The 18346-nt window shown below is 31.4% G+C and overlaps 1 protein-coding gene across 2 annotated transcripts; it reads left to right on the top strand.

Annotated features, from left to right (window-relative positions):
- Positions 1–1061: 1061 nt before the first annotated feature.
- LOC107369236 (aquaporin-9) lies at positions 1062–17323 on the top strand. Of its 2 annotated transcripts, none has more exons than XM_089269519.1 (6): positions 1062–1418; positions 9198–9330; positions 12195–12439; positions 12558–12769; positions 13398–13570; positions 16593–17323. In XM_089269519.1, the coding sequence occupies exons 1-6, from the start codon at positions 1266–1268 to the stop codon at positions 16661–16663; spliced, it is 987 nt and encodes a 328-aa protein (XP_089125645.1). In that variant the 5' UTR covers positions 1062–1265; the 3' UTR covers positions 16664–17323. The 2 variants fall into 2 exon arrangements, with proteins under 2 accessions (XP_089125645.1, XP_089125644.1); XM_089269518.1 differs by lacking the exon at positions 16593–17323 and adding an exon at positions 14430–14778.
- The last annotated feature ends 1023 nt before the right edge of the window (positions 17324–18346 follow it).

An 18346-nucleotide genomic window follows, 5' to 3' on the forward strand; every position in this document is an offset into this window, starting at 1 on the left:
TCTTCAGTGTCAATTATTTGTGGTGTTATTCATCCTTCCAAGGAAGTTTCTCGCTCAGAAATCACATTTAGGTAAGATAACCTTTAAAGAATTTGATTAAATCTCAATATTTTTGATTTAAATTGAATATTTATGTATTGAAAGGAATTAAAAAGATCCTTTCAAAATCTAATTAAAAAAACTGAATTGAAAAATTGTTTACTCGGTTTCCATGACTCTGTGACATTTTGAGAGAGTTAACTGTTTTCAATGAAAACAACACATGTTGACACCTTCCAAGGATGGGTCAATTTTAATCAAAGTGAAATTATATGTTGAATTTGACAATAAAATGGCTAGTCTAACCATCAAAATCAACCTCAGCAATCAAACAAGTTTCATTTATCCTCAAAACAATGGAGTGTGATGAAGGTAAAGTAGATTTTAAGTTGAAAAATTGAATCTCAATCTCAATATGGCTGATATTAATTTTCAAGTATTACAATATTCTAACCCTTCTCTCTCCTCAAGTCAGGTTTCAAGAAGTGACCAGAAAGGGAATAATAGGACGGCAATTCTGTTGATGTGATTCAATCCTAAACCCTGTTGTTATATTTATCCATTTGCTTTCCTTTCTTGGCTGGGCGTAATATATTTGGATGGTGCGTTTCACATCACAAAAGATAGCTGATGGTAAAAAAAAGACAGAATGGATCAGAAGCTTATTAAGTCCAGATTAATTTCGATTAATGGCAAAAACTGGAACAATTCAAGTTTCAATGTAAAGGGGAAAGAAGGAGAAGATAACCGTTAGAGGAGGGAAAAGAGGAGAGAGAGAGAGTGTGTGAGATGGAAGAAGAAAGAGGGAGAAAGGATCATGTGGTAGAAAGAAAGAGACAGAGGGAGGGATAATCATCATCAGACAGAAAAGGATCCTCATCATCGAATCTCAGCTTCAACTTGATCATTTAACTGTAACTTCATTTTACTATCAGCATCCTGTTTCTAAACTGCCAATCTATTTCTCTCGCGTCATCTTCATCATCTTCATCAACATCATCATCTGGTTCATCATTCATTACACCGGTGTCTTCAAGTTCAGTTTCCACTTTTCTCAACACTCTTCACTTGAAAAACTATCAAATCTCGCAACTGAACAACACTTTTGTGTTAAAAAAAATCTTCACCTTCATCATCTTCACCATTTCCCTCTCCTAAACACTTATACTTAACCATTGTATACATTCATCTTTACCTTTGTCCTGGTGCTTTGTGAATGTGTTAATATGTCCTCATCATCAACAACAGAGTCTAATCAACAATCAGCCAAGACAATTTTATCCCGATCAAATGAAGTCTCCAGGCGAGTCAAAGTTTCACTGGCATCACAGACCAGCAAAGAGTTTCTTGCAGAGATGATTGGTACCTTTTTCATAGTTGTAAGTTTAATTTAATTTAAATTTTCCACTTAATTTACTTGATCCAATCCACTCGCAATTATAATTGTATCTCCAACATCATTTAAAACCTTGTGACTGCACATAGACATTTCTAGGTGAAGTTATTTTGGGTAACTTGCACATTAAAAGCACACTTTAACCCAATCACAACCAGATTGTTGAGCTATCGCTTTTGTCAATTATTTTACCCTAAATCACTTTCATTATCAATTGATAATTTGAATCGCAATAGGTTAATTAGGTTAAAAATGTAACATTGTTCATGGAATGACAATTTTCCAGACAATGAAAACTATCATAACAAATGTATTTTTAGAAACCAATGTTTTCATTTCTTGATAATTTACTGAAATAAATCACTAATTCAATATTTTGCAGTTAATTAAAACATTGTCAAAGTCAATAATCTAGACAAGGAAATGATTAAGCAGGGAAGTTGAAAGGGATAATAAATCTAATCGTTAATTATCTAAATTAGCCGTGTAGTTTAATGAATATTTCAAGAATCGGACAAAATCAAGTCTCATGGTTAACCACTCTTGCTTACATATAAAGCTATTTCTAATGCCAATGAACTCGTGTCATGTTTCAAATGAAAATGATAAAGATCAGAATGATGACAAACGATGTTCATTATCGTTGTTGAATTTTCGTCCTAAAAGGTCAATGGTTATTGTTGGTTGAAAATATCAACATTACTTGATTTATTATAACTTGAACTAACCATTCTATCTTTCTAAATGTTCAATTTGACTTATTAGTCATGATTTACCTTTAATCTAAATTCATTTTCAATTTTTGACTTTTTTCACTTTTTCTCGTTTCATCTTCCAACATCACCAATAATGTTTCTGACTAACATTCAACACTTTATTCACTCATAGTTCATCATCATGAACTTAATGATTAATAATTAGTTTTGACCTGATAAGTCATTTAAGTATTAACTATGAAAAACCCTTATTTTGACCTTTTCCCATACATTTCACCATATGAAGCTACTGAATAAAGAACCTCTGGTATTACTCGATATTTTTACATATCGTTAGCTTCCTTTCATTGAGACAAATCTGTCGGTAACATTTGTTTACCTGTACGACTCATAGTTCATGAGAAAACCTCAGTTTCTCCATGAACTATGAACCCTCCAAAGTCCTAGGGAAAGTGTCCACTGTACCTCAACCATTCAACCTAATAACTTGATCCTTTCTTTAATCATTTACTATTCACCTACTCTAACTAACTACAACACCTAATTTCACCCCTTAAACCTAGAAGCTATTTTGACCCTTCAACTTGACCATTTTTACTTGCTTAAGCTATTTTCAACCTCTTGCTATCAACAAACACAAATCCCTAGAGGAACTCACATTCCTTGGTTTTCTTCCACTCATTCATCTTAACCGTCAAACAAACTCTTACTCACCGAGGACTCAAAAGGGCTGTCTTACCTGCCCTACTATAAATACCTAAAATGTCACCTTAACACTCATGGTGTATATTGTATGTCGATGGTGTACTTTTGTTGTCTGTTTAAACTTAACTAGTTTTGTATCTTTTTTGTATTGTCTTCTTGGTGTTAATTCACTTAAGTTGAATCTGTCAATTGCTTCTTCATCATCTTTAACAATTTTGAATAAACTTGTTTAAATTGAATATTTTGACTTCATGTCTGTTTGGTCTGAATATTGACCGTGTGTTTTGTTTTATTTGATTCATCTTAACCTTATTGAATTCACCATCATAACCAACAGGTTATGGGCCCAGTCACGCTTTGCTGACTTGTGTTTGTTTGTCACCAGCATTTTGATACTAAATCTTTGAGCCTGAATATTGGCTATTGTGTTTACATTTGTACATCATCTTTCTGAATATTCATCACCGACAACACCATCATGATTACCAACGACATCCAAGTGATAAAATTAACCAAAACAAATTATTATGTTTGGAAACGATCCATTGAAACCATCTGTAAATCCAAAGGAATACTTCCAGTTCTCGACGGTTCATCATCACGTCCATCTGAATATACTGCTGATGAGATTCTTACTCTCACTCAACGTGACATCACCAGAAGAAACACCGAAATCAATGAATGGGATGTCAAGGATTCCACTGCTCAACAACTAATCATGCTTAGCATTGACTCCGAAGATGTAAGTCTAACAAGTTTATTTATTAACGCTACCACTGCTCATGAAATGTTTACCAATATAATTAATTTTCGAGAAGAGCGAACGAAACAAAGCTCATTTAGTGTTAAAAGAAAAATCATTGAAGTAAAGTTCACTTCGGCTCACACAGTTGCTAGTTATTTCTCCGAACTTGAGACTGCTATTAAGTTAAATAAAGATCGTAAAATTGATGTTGATGAAGAAAATCTTGTAATGAAAGTTTTAGATGATTTACCGATTGTTTATGAAAATTTCCGACAAAATATTGAAATGAGAATTGATACAGGTGATTCAATTACCTTAGCTCAGTTGAAAGCAAATCTCTTACGAACTGAGAAACGTTTGAATGGAGGTAATCCTGGTAAGAAAGGTGAAGCTCTGTTAGTTAAACCTGCGAATAAATTTCATTATAATGTGAAAGATAAGTTTTGTTTCAATTGTGGATTGAAAGGACACCTGAAAAATGATTGTAGACGAAGACCAAACAACAGCAACAACAATAATTTCAATAGAAATAACAATAACTACAATCAAAGAAACAATCTGAATTCTCAATCAAATAACTTCAGAAATAATTCAAACAGATTTACCAATCAAAACAGAAGTAACAACTATTCCAATAATAACAACAACTCTAACAGACATAATTACTCGAGCAATAATAACAATAATTTCAGAGAAAATAGGAATTTCCAGCGTCCTAGCAATGTTAACTTACCGTCCAACAGAAATAATTATTTAAACAGGAATAATGAACAACAAGCTAATTTAGCTTTGAACAATAATGAAAATGAAATGAGTGAACAACATGATATTGCTTATACAGCACATGAAGATAAATCAAAAGAGTTAGTCTGGTATTGGGACTCAGGTTGCTCTTATCACTGTACCAGTGACATTAATAGTTTTAGGGAATTTGTTGAATTGGAAGAGCCAATACCTTTGACTATTGGAGATGGGAATAAAATTACTGGTATAGCTAAAGGTACAGTATTAGCTGAATGTTTTGATGGCAAAAAATGGAACAAATGTAAACTGGAAAATGTATTGTTTACACCTCGTCTTGGTAAGTTTAACCTGTTCTCGTGGATGCAAGCAATGAAAAAAGGTTACAAGTTATTTTCCTCATTAGAAGGAACAGAAATTAGTGATAGTAAGTCGGGCAAAGTATTGATGACTTGTAGACCAGTTGGTAATTCATTTGTTCTAAATTTGAAGACACGAAAAGATGAAAATAATTTTGCTTTAATTGTTAAAGATGCATCACTAAGTGAGTGGCATAAAAGACTTGCACATGTAAACGTCCATAAAATCATTGAAATGTCCAAAGAAGGTTTACTACCTAAAATAAAGATTGATTGTGATCCTAATAAATTTGTTTGTGATGGCTGTATGAAGGGTAAAATGTGTTCAAAGTCATTCAAGACTGCAGTACCAAGAGAAGTAAAGGTTGGTGAAGCTTTCCATTGCGATCTAGTTGGTCCAATGGAAGCGTCATCAATTAGAGGTTCAAATTATGCATTAGTAATAAAAGATGAATTCAGTTCCTTTCGTTCAATTTACTTCATTACCCACAAATCAGACACTTTTGCAAAAATTGATGAACATATTAAGGAGACTGAAAAGGTTACCGGTTCGAAGGTGAAGATAATGAGGTCCGATAATGGATTAGAGTTTATTAATAGTAAAGTTGAAACAATTTTAAAAAACAATGTAATTACTCATGAGTTGAGTTGTCCGTACACTCCTCAACAGAATGGATTGATTGAGAGAGAAAATCGATCAATAGCTGAATTAGCACGATCAATGTTGTTCGGAAGTAAATTACCTAAAAGACTGTGGGCCGAAGCCATGAACACTGCTGTGTATGTAATGAATTTAGTTATTAACAAAAAACATAAAGGTATAACACCATATGAGCTGTGGTACAATAAAAAACCTTGTTATGACCATCTTCGCGTTTTTGGTTGTGTTGTATACGTTAAAATACCTGATCAACAAAGAAAGAAGTGGGACGCAAAGTCCAAGAAATGTATCTTCATCGGTTATACCGAATCAACAAAAAACTATCGTGTTTACGATCCATTTTCCAACAAAATTAGTGTCACCTGTAATGTTAAATTTTCTGAAAATGATGATAATGGTGAAGCTACAATTGATAGTGTTAACAATGATGAAGTTGTTAATTTGAGAAAATTATGTGGAGTCAATGATGAAGATGAAAATGAAGATGATAATGACTCTGATAGTGATGAGACTATCATTTACGATCCACTTGATGAGGATGAACTGACCAACCTAAATTTAAAAGGAAATTCATTTGTTAACATGTGTCTTGCTTCAATTTCTGACAATATATTGGAACCATTAAGTTATGATGAAGCGATGAGTTCAACAGACTCAGTTAATTGGTTAAACGCAATGAAAGATGAAATGAAATCTTTAAATGATAACAATGTTTATGACTTAGTTGAACTTCCAAAAGGTAAACGAGTAATTTCCTGTCGATGGGTTTACCGAATCAAACGAAAAAGTGATGGAACTATTGAGAGGTTCAAAGCTAGATTGGTAGCTAAAGGTTACTCTCAAAAATATGGAGTGGACTACTTCGAGACTTACAGTCCAGTTGCTCGTTACGACTCAATACGAGCAATACTTTCAATTGCTGCCGCTAATAAAATGTATTTGTTACAGTTTGACGTTAAAACTGCATTTCTTTATGGTGATCTCTATGAAGAGATCTTTATGCAGCAACCAGTTGGATTTGACGATAAAAGTGGTAAAGTGTTTAAATTAAAGAAAGGCTTGTATGGCCTGAAACAAGCTCCACGACAGTGGAATGCAAAAATTGTTGAGTTCTTCTCAAACCATAAATTCACTCAATGCAAAGCTGATCAATGTATTTTCGTCAATAATCAAAATTCCCTAACTATTTGTGTCATTTATGTTGACGATGGACTTGTTGTTAGTACTAACAAAAGTGAACTTGAAAAATTAACTAATGTCTTGTCAAAAGCTTTCGATATGAAGTTCCAATCTCCTCAAGTTTTTGTAGGTATGGAGATTATCCAGAGTCCAGATCGTTCATCAATTAAAATCAAGCAATCAGCTTACATTAAATCATTGCTGAAACGTTTCCACATGGAAAATTGCAAACCAATTGGTTCTCCTGGCGATCCTAACATTAAACTGATTGCAACTAATGATCCACCTGATGCATCGATTCCATATCAAGAGGCTGTTGGTGCTCTTCTGTACCTCTCTATCATCTCTCGACCTGATATTACCTTTCAGGTCAACAAAGCAAGTCAATTTAATTCATGTTATAATGACATTCATTGGGGAGCAATAAAGAAAATCTTCCGGTACCTTAAAGGTACAACTGATTATGGCATCATCTACAATTATCCGAATCCTGAACTTCAATTACATGGCTATTGTGATGCTGACTTTGGTGGTGATCTCGTTAAAAGAAAGTCTACAAATGGATTCACTGTCACACTTGGAGATTCACCAGTTTCTTGGGCTTCGAGACTTCAGAAAAGTGTCGCTTTGTCGACCACTGAAGCTGAATATGTTTCAATTTCGGAATGTACTAAAGACGTTTTGTGGTACATTCAACTACTGACCGAATTACATGTTAATTTGACCACTCCAATCACCATTTACAGCGACAATCAAGGAGCGATCCTTTTATCGAAAAATAGTTGCCTGCCTAAACTAACCAAGCATATTGATATGCGGTTTCATTTCATTCGTGATCATCAAGAAAATGGAAAAATACGAATCGAGTATATTCCAACAACTAAACAACCAGCCGATATGTTAACCAAATCGTTAACACCAGCAAATTTAAGCAAATGTATCAATTTGCTCAACATTAGTTAATTGTGTTTGTTCATAGCAAGGGAGGCTGTTGGTTGAAAATATCAACATTACTTGATTTATTATAACTTGAACTAACCATTCTATCTTTCTAAATGTTCAATTTGACTTATTAGTCATGATTTACCTTTAATCTAAATTCATTTTCAATTTTTGACTTTTTTCACTTTTTCTCGTTTCATCTTCCAACATCACCAATAATGTTTCTGACTAACATTCAACACTTTATTCACTCATAGTTCATCATCATGAACTTAATGATTAATAATTAGTTTTGACCTGATAAGTCATTTAAGTATTAACTATGAAAAACCCTTATTTTGACCTTTTCCCATACATTTCACCATATGAAGCTACTGAATAAAGAACCTCTGGTATTACTCGATATTTTTACATATCGTTAGCTTCCTTTCATTGAGACAAATCTGTCGGTAACATTTGTTTACCTGTACGACTCATAGTTCATGAGAAAACCTCAGTTTCTCCATGAACTATGAACCCTCCAAAGTCCTAGGGAAAGTGTCCACTGTACCTCAACCATTCAACCTAATAACTTGATCCTTTCTTTAATCATTTACTATTCACCTACTCTAACTAACTACAACACCTAATTTCACCCCTTAAACCTAGAAGCTATTTTGACCCTTCAACTTGACCATTTTTACTTGCTTAAGCTATTTTCAACCTCTTGCTATCAACAAACACAAATCCCTAGAGGAACTCACATTCCTTGGTTTTCTTCCACTCATTCATCTTAACCGTCAAACAAACTCTTACTCACCGAGGACTCAAAAGGGCTGTCTTACCTGCCCTACTATAAATACCTAAAATGTCACCTTAACACTCATGGTGTATATTGTATGTCGATGGTGTACTTTTGTTGTCTGTTTAAACTTAACTAGTTTTGTATCTTTTTTGTATTGTCTTCTTGGTGTTAATTCACTTAAGTTGAATCTGTCAATTGCTTCTTCATCATCTTTAACAATTTTGAATAAACTTGTTTAAATTGAATATTTTGACTTCATGTCTGTTTGGTCTGAATATTGACCGTGTGTTTTGTTTTATTTGATTCATCTTAACCTTATTGAATTCACCATCATAACCAACAGTTATTTTCCGTTTCTTCATAATCTTTGGACAAACTATTCCACCCGATTTCAGGCCTGATAGCTTAATCTTGAAGTTAAAAGTAAAGGGAAACATCAATTGTTAACATAATTTTCACCCAATTATCTCACGTGTCTCAATATTTACATTAATTATCATTATCAATCTCAACATTATCATTAATTTAATTGCCAAAACAAAGCTTTGTATTTTACCCATAAAAAGCGTGTTGTAAAAAGAGTAACCAGAAAACCAGAAAACTTGAAGCTTCAAAATTGAAACCAGAAAAAAAGACTTTTTTGATTCCAGTAAATGGTTGAAGTGAAGGATGATCTGGTTAACCATTTGTAGCTAGAAATTAGAATCATAATTTAGCAATTGTTGTTGATTTAGATCTCATTTTTTGTCTTATTTCATTATTATCTTTATTAAACCTGTAAAAGCGTAACAAAACTTCCTTGTTGAAGGAAATGAATGAATCAATGGACTTTTGTCTGTCTTGACAACTTTTTTTTCCTGTTGCAATTATTTTCACAATTTTCTCTTATCATCTCAATTGTTAACTTTTAATTGTTTACCTTTAATTTAGGTTCTTGGTGATGCAGCCACAGCAGCATATAAATTACGGACTCAACAAGGAGATAGATTTGATTACATGGCTGTTAATTTTTGCTTTGCCACTGGAGTATTAATTGGAGTTTCAGCGACCATTTCAGTTTCAGGTAAAATATTTTTCAATTTAATCATTTAACCGACAAACTTGATCAAACCGTTGACTGATTAAGGCAAAGACCTGACTAAGCCTGCATTCAATCACAATTTATCTTGTCAATTTATGCTTCTAAAGGTTGACATTTCCATCTAATTGTGATCACAAAAAGTCACAAATACATAAATAAGACACAAAAATTATCATCTGTTACTTGTAACAATAATATGCAAGTGATCTAAATTGTTGTTCAATTTGAGGCTGATTTAAGGTTTTGTACCTTTAACCTTATCTGATTGAGGGTTAGCCTCAGAAAATTAGTCATCCAATAGTCAATTTGAATAATAAAATTAGATGAACAGCTGATGATTTTAGTGAATAATTGTAATGTATAATTGGCCAAATGTAACCATTATTGTCAGATTGTTTCAGGGTTCACTAATTGTAGACACTTGCCAGTTAACTGTTGCCATTATCAAACTAATATACCTCAATGAATCTCACATAATGATAAATGTAAAATACTTAATTTTAGACAACCTTTAGCATCTTTTTTTGGCTGCCAATTTTAGACTAAAAATTGACTTTTCTAACCTTTTTTTTCGTCTTCTAATGAATGTTAAATTAAATTGCCAAAAAAAGTGTTTATCACCTTGAAATTGATGGTTGGTTAATTTTTTGTTTGCAAATTAATTGAACTCTATTTGGATCAGTAAGGTTTTCATGAATAACTGTATTCCAATCATGGTTTGTTAACCTTTAGTTTTGATCCCAAACCGATAGCAATAATTAACTAATTATTCAATGATAATGAGAAACATATTCACTGTCCATATTAATCAATGTCGCATTTTGAGTTTCATGTTATTTGACTTTGACTTGAACCAGACTTGATCACCAATCTTTAGTGATCAATTATTGTCGTTGATTGTTGGTGATATCAACTTCTTGATTATCCAAAAGTGGTTAACCATTTTGCTCTATTATTATTAATCAACCAATTTCTTATACTCTTGTTTGCTGTGCTTATTGATTGATGGTGGTAATCAGTCAATATTTTCATTGTAATGACAAGAAAGTTGCGTTTTTATGTGTTAGTAATTGAAAAGATGCTGCTGTTGATCTAATTACTATTGTTGATGATGTTGTTCACTCACCTTAATCATCCTCATCAACAATATCATTCAAAATTCAATTCAATTCAAGGTTGATTGTAAATCAACAATTGATTCTTGTTCTTGTCTAATCCTTTAAGGCTTCAAGTTCAATTTTAAGATTTCAATTTATCCTCATAACGTTAACACGCACAACAATCAACAAATGGTTTAACCAGCAATAAGACGAGACAATATCTAAAAACAGATTAACTTGATCAATGAAAATCATTTCTATTTTCAAGTTAATCAAACCTCTTTTTTCATCCTCAATATACTCGAGTCTTTTGTTTCATTTCACACTCAGCTTTTATCAATTGATTATTGACAATTACATGTTAACAGTCAGGGATAAATCAAAGGTTGGGCCTAAACAAAAGATTCACCAAAATTGATTGAAGACTTAGACAGGAAAAAAAGTACAAAAGTGAAGAAAAAAATGGACAAAAATAGTAAAAAATTGTGTAAAAAAAGGATTCTCAAAACTGGTCCAACTTGTGAACTTGACCTGCTTCGATCAGCTCTAATAATAACAAGAACGACAATGATGAGGTTAATAACGATTATGGATACAAATGGAGTTTAAATTATTCAAATTATGTTGGTCAACAATCGTCTGGATGAACCTCTTTACTTCACTCACTTACTGACTATTTAGTCATTAAAATTGAATTTTATTACTACCAATTGCTTATTAATCAATCAATTGGTCAGTCTTGTATTTTTGATTGCCTTAAATGAGTCTCAATTGCTCTTTCCATTCATTTCAATGCTTTATTTAACTGTTGATTGTCAAATACAAAAATAAACATTGATCAATTGTAGCAAATTGTGTTGTCAATCCTGCTGGCATCATTTGTCATTCAAATCAACTGTAAATAGATGTAATAAAAGATGATCACAGGTGATCGAAAAGGATAAACAATATTTCAATTCTGAAATCATCATTACACGTAAAACTGGATTCATCAGCAAATGACCTCAATTTTTTTCTTCGCTCTTCAAATAGTTAACTCAATCATCATCATTATCAACTCTACGACAATATTTCAGGCTTAAATTATTATTTTGATTAACATTGAACTGGGGATAGAAAAAAATTGAGCTTCTTTAGTGTAAAAGGTTGAGATGATGTTGAATGGTGATTACCTTAATTCACCTTGACCATCATTTGTGACTGTCTTTTAATCAACTAATCCAGTATTTCATTTCATGTCTCTCACTTAAAATTGTTACATTTTTGATTAATTTGTTTCTCTTCTACTCATTGTTGATTAACTGATTTGCCAATATACTTTTTCATCGGTGAATGAAATCTTTTGATTAAAACAAAAAGTCACTCAATCTTGAGTTTATTGGTAGACCTTTACGCGGATATTCAAGGTTGGCCTTTTATTTCGCCTTGATTAACATGATGCTTAATCCGTCTATCAAGTTTCTATTTAGACTAATAGTATAATTAATAATATAATTAATAATTACTATACCATCTATCAATAGGCAATCATTGATTCAATGTTAAATTTGGTGCCTAAAGTATTGCCAATATAACTGCATCACAGCAAAAATGTAAGAAGCAAAAGCTGGCACTGAACCATTTCATTTTCACTATCGTCTTTCAACCAACCCTTAAAGATATTTAATTCAATTGTAATTAATTAGTTGACAATAAATGCAGTTTAATGATGTAAATTAATTATTTTTACCATTTTTTTGTTACTAGGAGCACATTTGAATCCCGCGGTTACAACAGCAATGGCTGCTATTGGTAAATTCAAATGGTCTAAAGTCTGGTATTACTTGCTGGCTCAGTATGTTGGCGGGATCTTAGCTTCAGCAGTAGTTTATCTTGATCATTTTGAAGCAATTGAACATTTTGACCCAAGTCATCAAGCAAATATAACTGGTGAAATATTTGCCACTTATCCAGCTCGATTTGTGACCATTCCTGGAGCCTTCGTTGACCAGGTGACTTTCAAATTCAACTTTAAACCTTTCAGCTATTTGTATCTCTTGCTGATAATTGTTATTTTTTTGGAAATATTTTACTAATTTATTCTTTTATTTTTTCTGTGCTTCTTTACAGATGATTGGTACATCGTTATTATTATTTGGTATTCTGGCTATTTCTGATGGTATCAAGGCTCCTCTGAAGGCTCAACCTGCTCTCTTCGCTGTCATCATTACCGGAATCCCTACAGCATTTAATTATAATTGTGGTGCCATCCTGAATCCCGCTCGAGATTTTGCTCCTCGATTGTTTTCTGCTCTTGTTAGATACGGTTGGGAACCATTCCAGTAAGTTGAAATGAGCCATTATTACCGTTATTATTTGGTAACGGTAATTGGTGTTGCGTTGGGAATAATATCATCTCTAGTGATTATCGTTGCCAACAATTGATTTAGGCTGTTATTTCTGTCTCCTTAATAGAAAATTTGAATCAATAGAAAGCAAGAAAAATTTTTAGTTGACTTTCAATAACTATAATCTTTTATAAATCATCTTTCTCAGTTGTCTCTTCAAGTCTCTCAGTTTGACTCTCAGTTAACCATTGTGATCACCATATTAACGTTCCAGGGATCTTGCTGATGAAACCCATATTGTTAACCTGATTAATATTATTGATCATTCAACGTTAAATTGACAAATTGCAGTCAACTCTCATCATAATACATAATAAAGATAGCCAGTCAACAAACAACAAAAATGAAGTTGAACATAATCATTTCCTTCAATAATCCAAAATTGTAAAAGAGCAATGAATTATATTGTTAAAGAACAGGAAAATAATTTGATTAACCCATGCTTTCAGATGAAAAGTTATTTAGCTTTTAATTTATCTGATTCTATATAACATTTTACAACATTCTTACTATCTCAATATTTGATTTCTGATTACTTTGTTTCTCTTTTTCCAAATACTAGGCCACTTGGTGGACATTATTGGTGGGCAGCCGGAATTGTTGGTCCACATGTTGGTGGTATTCTCGGTGCTTGGTTATATTTATTAACAATTGACCATGAAGCTCTAAAAGAGACTACAAGTGGAGTCAATTCAGTTCCAAATTCAAGTGAAATAATTCAACAAGCTTCACCAAGTAAGTTGAGATTGTTCAATGGAAAGCAATTTCAAAGCATTTTACATTGATTGTAAATACTCATCAATGATCAATTTCAAATTAATGTTTGAAACAATTTAATGAAAATTGTTTTTCTCCTTAGCATGTTATTTCTGTTTTTGTTGATCAAATCAAATAATCTGTCTGTTTTTGCCTGTAAATCAGATGTTTTCTCATATCAGTTGATCGCAATATCAATTGAATCTGGCAGATCATTGTTAATCATTTTACGCAAGATTGTTTACAAAGTATGAAAACAAAAATCAATTGATTGCCACCAATAAGGATAGATTGGATTAGGAATAATTCATATCTTTGTTTTTGTACTTTGGGTTAACATTGAGTAAACAAAAATCCAGTCAAGCCTAACCATCATTTACAATGAAATTTTGCTATTTCATCAAAATCGATTGAATTTACTGAAAATTTAATCTAATGGGAAACAATTAAACTCTTCTTTGTCAAAAGGAAATTGACTTAATCATGTTTCCCGTTGATTTTTCGGTACCTTACCAATAGTTTTGCTTTGTTGCTTTGTATTCAATCCTTGATCCTTTTTTTCTATGTGAATCTACCTGTTTAAATGATTGCTGTTAATAATGATAAGTACAACAACAATGTTCAATAATAGTGTTAAACAAACGTCAATGGTTATAATCAATTCAACAACTCAATCCAGTTGAGTTTGTCGCATTTAAATTTCATGTTTAAATTTTTTTATGTGCCAAGACTGTGTTCATCAAAACAAATCAAATGATTAAGTAGATTTACCTTGCAAAAGTGGATCAGTTTAAATTAAAGCTTATTAAAATTGCTTAAATATTAACTTTACTTTCAGGTTCACATTGGATGCATGATAGCAATAATAATATGAATAATAATCAGGAAAAGACTTTAACTAAGCGACATTCATACACTTCTATTGATGAATTGTCCCAAGAAATAAACTATTCAGCTGATGAAAGAACAGCTTTACTTGGAAATCAGATTAATTAAGTTACGGCTCTGTTGGTCATTCAATTAATTCCCTTAAATAACATCTATTGGAGAGACAATTTTAATTTCCAGAATTTGAACCAAACCATTTGCATGCTGTTGATTCTAATCAACCAAATTAACCCAAAATTTATAAATCCTTAAATTTGCTTGCATTAACACCAATAAAAAGCTTACAATTTGCTCCTTTTCACCTCTTTTAACCCGCTTTATTTAAAACCGTTTTGTAAATTGTTTGTCTTGATGAAGATTTTTTTGACTCAATAGTTAACCAATCGATCGTTAATTAACTTGAGTTAAGCAAGGTGTCAACAAACAATTTAAATTTACACTATTAATCAGACACTTGACAGGGTTGGAAAGGGTAAAATACTTGCAGTGAAAACTTGAGATCGTAATGAGATCAACATTTTGTGCTCTCACATCTAGTTATGATGATTAGTTAATTAATCAATTCTAATTAAACTTGAATGTTCCTCATCCCTTTGAGCAATCCTGAAACCAAAAAAAGTAAATTTAATTCTCTCATTTAATGGTTCATCTTTTTTTTTGTTTATCAATCGTAATAATCAAATTAAACCTTTTTCTTTCTGGACCAATCTCATCTTTCTATCTGAATTAGCTTTATTATTTTAATTGGGAATCAGCACAGTTTCAAATTAACTATTCTTGATTATAACGTCAAGTTGAGGCGAAATGTGAAAGATCAAACAACGAATTACATGAAATTAATTTACTTTTCCTATTGTTTATTAAAGGTAAAATTAGATTGAAGTAATTTAAAGATTTTTCTGCAAGTTTAAATTCTCAGACAATTAATTTGTAATCGTCCAAATTGTGATCTCATTATTACAATCATTTAAATTCAAGCCTTTCTAAATATTGATCTTGAATTTGAGTGATTCAATCATTCAACGTTTATTTACAATCATTACAATTGAACTGGTTAACCTGGATTATTGACAATCTTTTCATTGTTTTACCAGTTAATTCAACTATTAAACTGATTTAAAGTAAATAAAAAACTGCAAAATCATTAAATTTATCAACATTGCAACATGATAATAGTACAGTATTTTGCAAAAACTGTCATTATTTCAAAGCAACATTGATTTAGGATTACCAATAAATCATCTGAGGAATCACAAGCTATGAGAGTTACAATTTATACAATTTTGTCAGAATAATCAAAGCTGAAACTGGAACAATGTCGCCTTTTCTGGTGAATCAGGATTCAATTCAAATAGGAAAAAAAGATTTTGTCTTAATACGAGTTTGGTCAACAATCAGTCAAATAAAATGGTTTGGAAAGCGGAGAGTGACGATACTGAAATCAATGACTTGACCCTTGACTTCAATCATTACATCCTAAATATATTGACGAAGTTATGATTTCTTGGCTTGAAACCCTAATTGAGCTATTGGAAGACCAGCAAACAGTCCGATTGAAAACTGGAATCGCCGGTGGAAAGCAAACTGTCATCGAAATTAAGTCAAGCAAAGAATGGACCAATCTTGATGGAATTTTGGAATATGAATAATAGAGAAATCAGTTTGTTATCAATTCAATGAAAATCGAATGGATTCATTTTCCAAGTTTGATGACGGTCACTTAAATATTTGTTTAATGTGATGTTCAATGGCTGGGAAATGAATTGAAAGAATCGTTAATTTGATTTCTATTAAACCAATTCGATTAGCTAACAGTTTTTTACAAAACACTGTACTTATCAATGTTATAGATGAGGAAGGATTTAACTGGTTAAAAAGTGCTTTATTGGCAAATTTCAATATTTTAATATTTAGTTTTCTCTATGAAACTACTAGATTCACCATTAATCTATACCTTGAATTTGGATAATTAGTTTCATGTTTTTACCTTGAGATCATTGGTTTGTAAACATTACAAAACTTCATTGTAAAATGTTCAATGATATTTGCTTTGATTCATTTTTTAATTGTTACCATATTGATTGTATTTTTTTTATTCTCATTCAATTTACAGATCTCAATTTAAAGGATGTTAAGGAGAAAGCAAATGGAGGATCAAATCTTCCTAGAATCGCTGTTGAATAATTGCTGATTTAAATTAATTATTTTTCAATGTTTCTTATTGCAATGGTTGGCAATCATGTGTATTGGTGCATCTTCAATTGGCAATAAATCTGAAACTAAATGTGATCACTGGAAATGAATGTTTGGGAAATTAAGAAATGTGGATTAACGCCGTTTGTTTCAATTTACTTGACCAAATCAATCATTGTGTTGGAAACCAATCCCATCGTTTACATCATTAATATCTCCAAGAAATTAATCCTTTTTGTTTATATTTTTTTAATCATTTGATTCCATAAATTTGGATATAAATTGATGATTTTTCAATTTAACTATCAAATGAGCTTAAATACAAACCATTTTGGCTATACATTTAACTGCATCAGTATATTATTGTAAAATGTAATTAAATGTTGAAATGGTTTAATTTACTTTTGCAAGATGTTTTGCATAAATTAGAATCATCATCATCATCATTTATATCAAATTATTAATCAAAAAAATATGAACAAAAATTCAATTTTCGACAAGAATCTCAATTGTCTATCAAGACTCCATTTAATTTGAATACCACTGACCCAATGTATTTCGCTTATGTTTTGTTTCTCGAAGACTGACTTTTCCAATTGTATTTGTCCTTTTTAAATCATTTTTAATTAACTTAATTTTAAATATCAAAAAGATGTAAAATTTATTTCTAATGTTTCCCGAGAAAACGTTGAGAAAAAATTCTGGCAAAGATTATGATTGAGTAATTTGAAGGGAAAATTTTAAATTGTTCCGAAAGCTTTTCACTGAGAGTTATTAATAAGTAAAACAATATAATTCATTTATATGGATAATATTTTTGGTAGCTTACATAGGAGCAAACACTTGATTTATATTACTAGATTAAGCTTGGATATTTAACCATTTGGCTCATGATCCAGTTAAAAGCCTGGGATGAATCCAGGTTTTGTTTTGCTCTCAACTTTCATCATTATCGGTGAATCTACGTTTTCAACTTACTCTTCTGATGAATTAAACATTTGCCGATCTCAATTCATTGTCATATTGTATAACCCATTTTAACTAGCAATAATAGTCAATGATTACAAGATCAAAAAAACTAATTCAAGCACGAAATGAAAGTTACAAAAAAAGATGAACGAATTCAACCAGTTACTAGTTTAAATTGTCTACACCAGGTAGCTCTAGCTTTCTCAAGTTTCTCTTAAATCTGGTTAAATTGTTAACCAGATTTTACACAATTTACACAATTAACACAATATACACAAAAATACACAAAATACAATACACAGATTCGATTTCTTTAATTATCAATTAGTTTAATTCAATTTCTTTCGTGAAATTTTAATCCAAAAACTCTGAAAATCAGTTTAAAAAAACATTTTTGCCTAAATTTGATCTATTGAGAAAGATTGAAAATCATGAAATTGACTGCTCTACAAATAGTGAGAATAAGCTATTTCCACATTGGTACAGTTTCTTCGAGATAAATGTAAATTAGAAGAGAAGTGAGCCGAAAAGTACCTATGCCTTACCGAAAATCAATTATTTTAATTAATCTAGATCATTGTGTGTAATTTTTATATTAATTTTCACTGTTGTGTGATTTTGTGTAAATTTGTGTAATTTTGTGTATTTTTGTGTATATTGTGTTAATTGTGTAAATTGTGTACTTTTAGTACCAACCCCGTTTTT

This window comes from Tetranychus urticae, chromosome 3 (assembly GCF_039701765.1).
Source record: "Tetranychus urticae isolate SD_2017Ah chromosome 3, NJAU_TeUrti_SD_1.0, whole genome shotgun sequence".
NCBI classification, from domain to species: Eukaryota; Metazoa; Arthropoda; class Arachnida; order Trombidiformes; family Tetranychidae; genus Tetranychus; species Tetranychus urticae.

Coding starts and splice junctions, on each gene's coding strand:
- LOC107369236 (XM_089269518.1), top strand. CDS start 1,266: ATGTCCTCATCATCAACAACAGAGTCTAATCAACAATCAGCCAAGACA. Junction 12,440..12,557: donor CTGGAGCCTTCGTTGACCAG/GTGACTTTCAAA, acceptor GCTTCTTTACAG/ATGATTGGTACATCGTTATT. Junction 12,770..13,397: donor TACGGTTGGGAACCATTCCA/GTAAGTTGAAAT, acceptor TCCAAATACTAG/GCCACTTGGTGGACATTATT.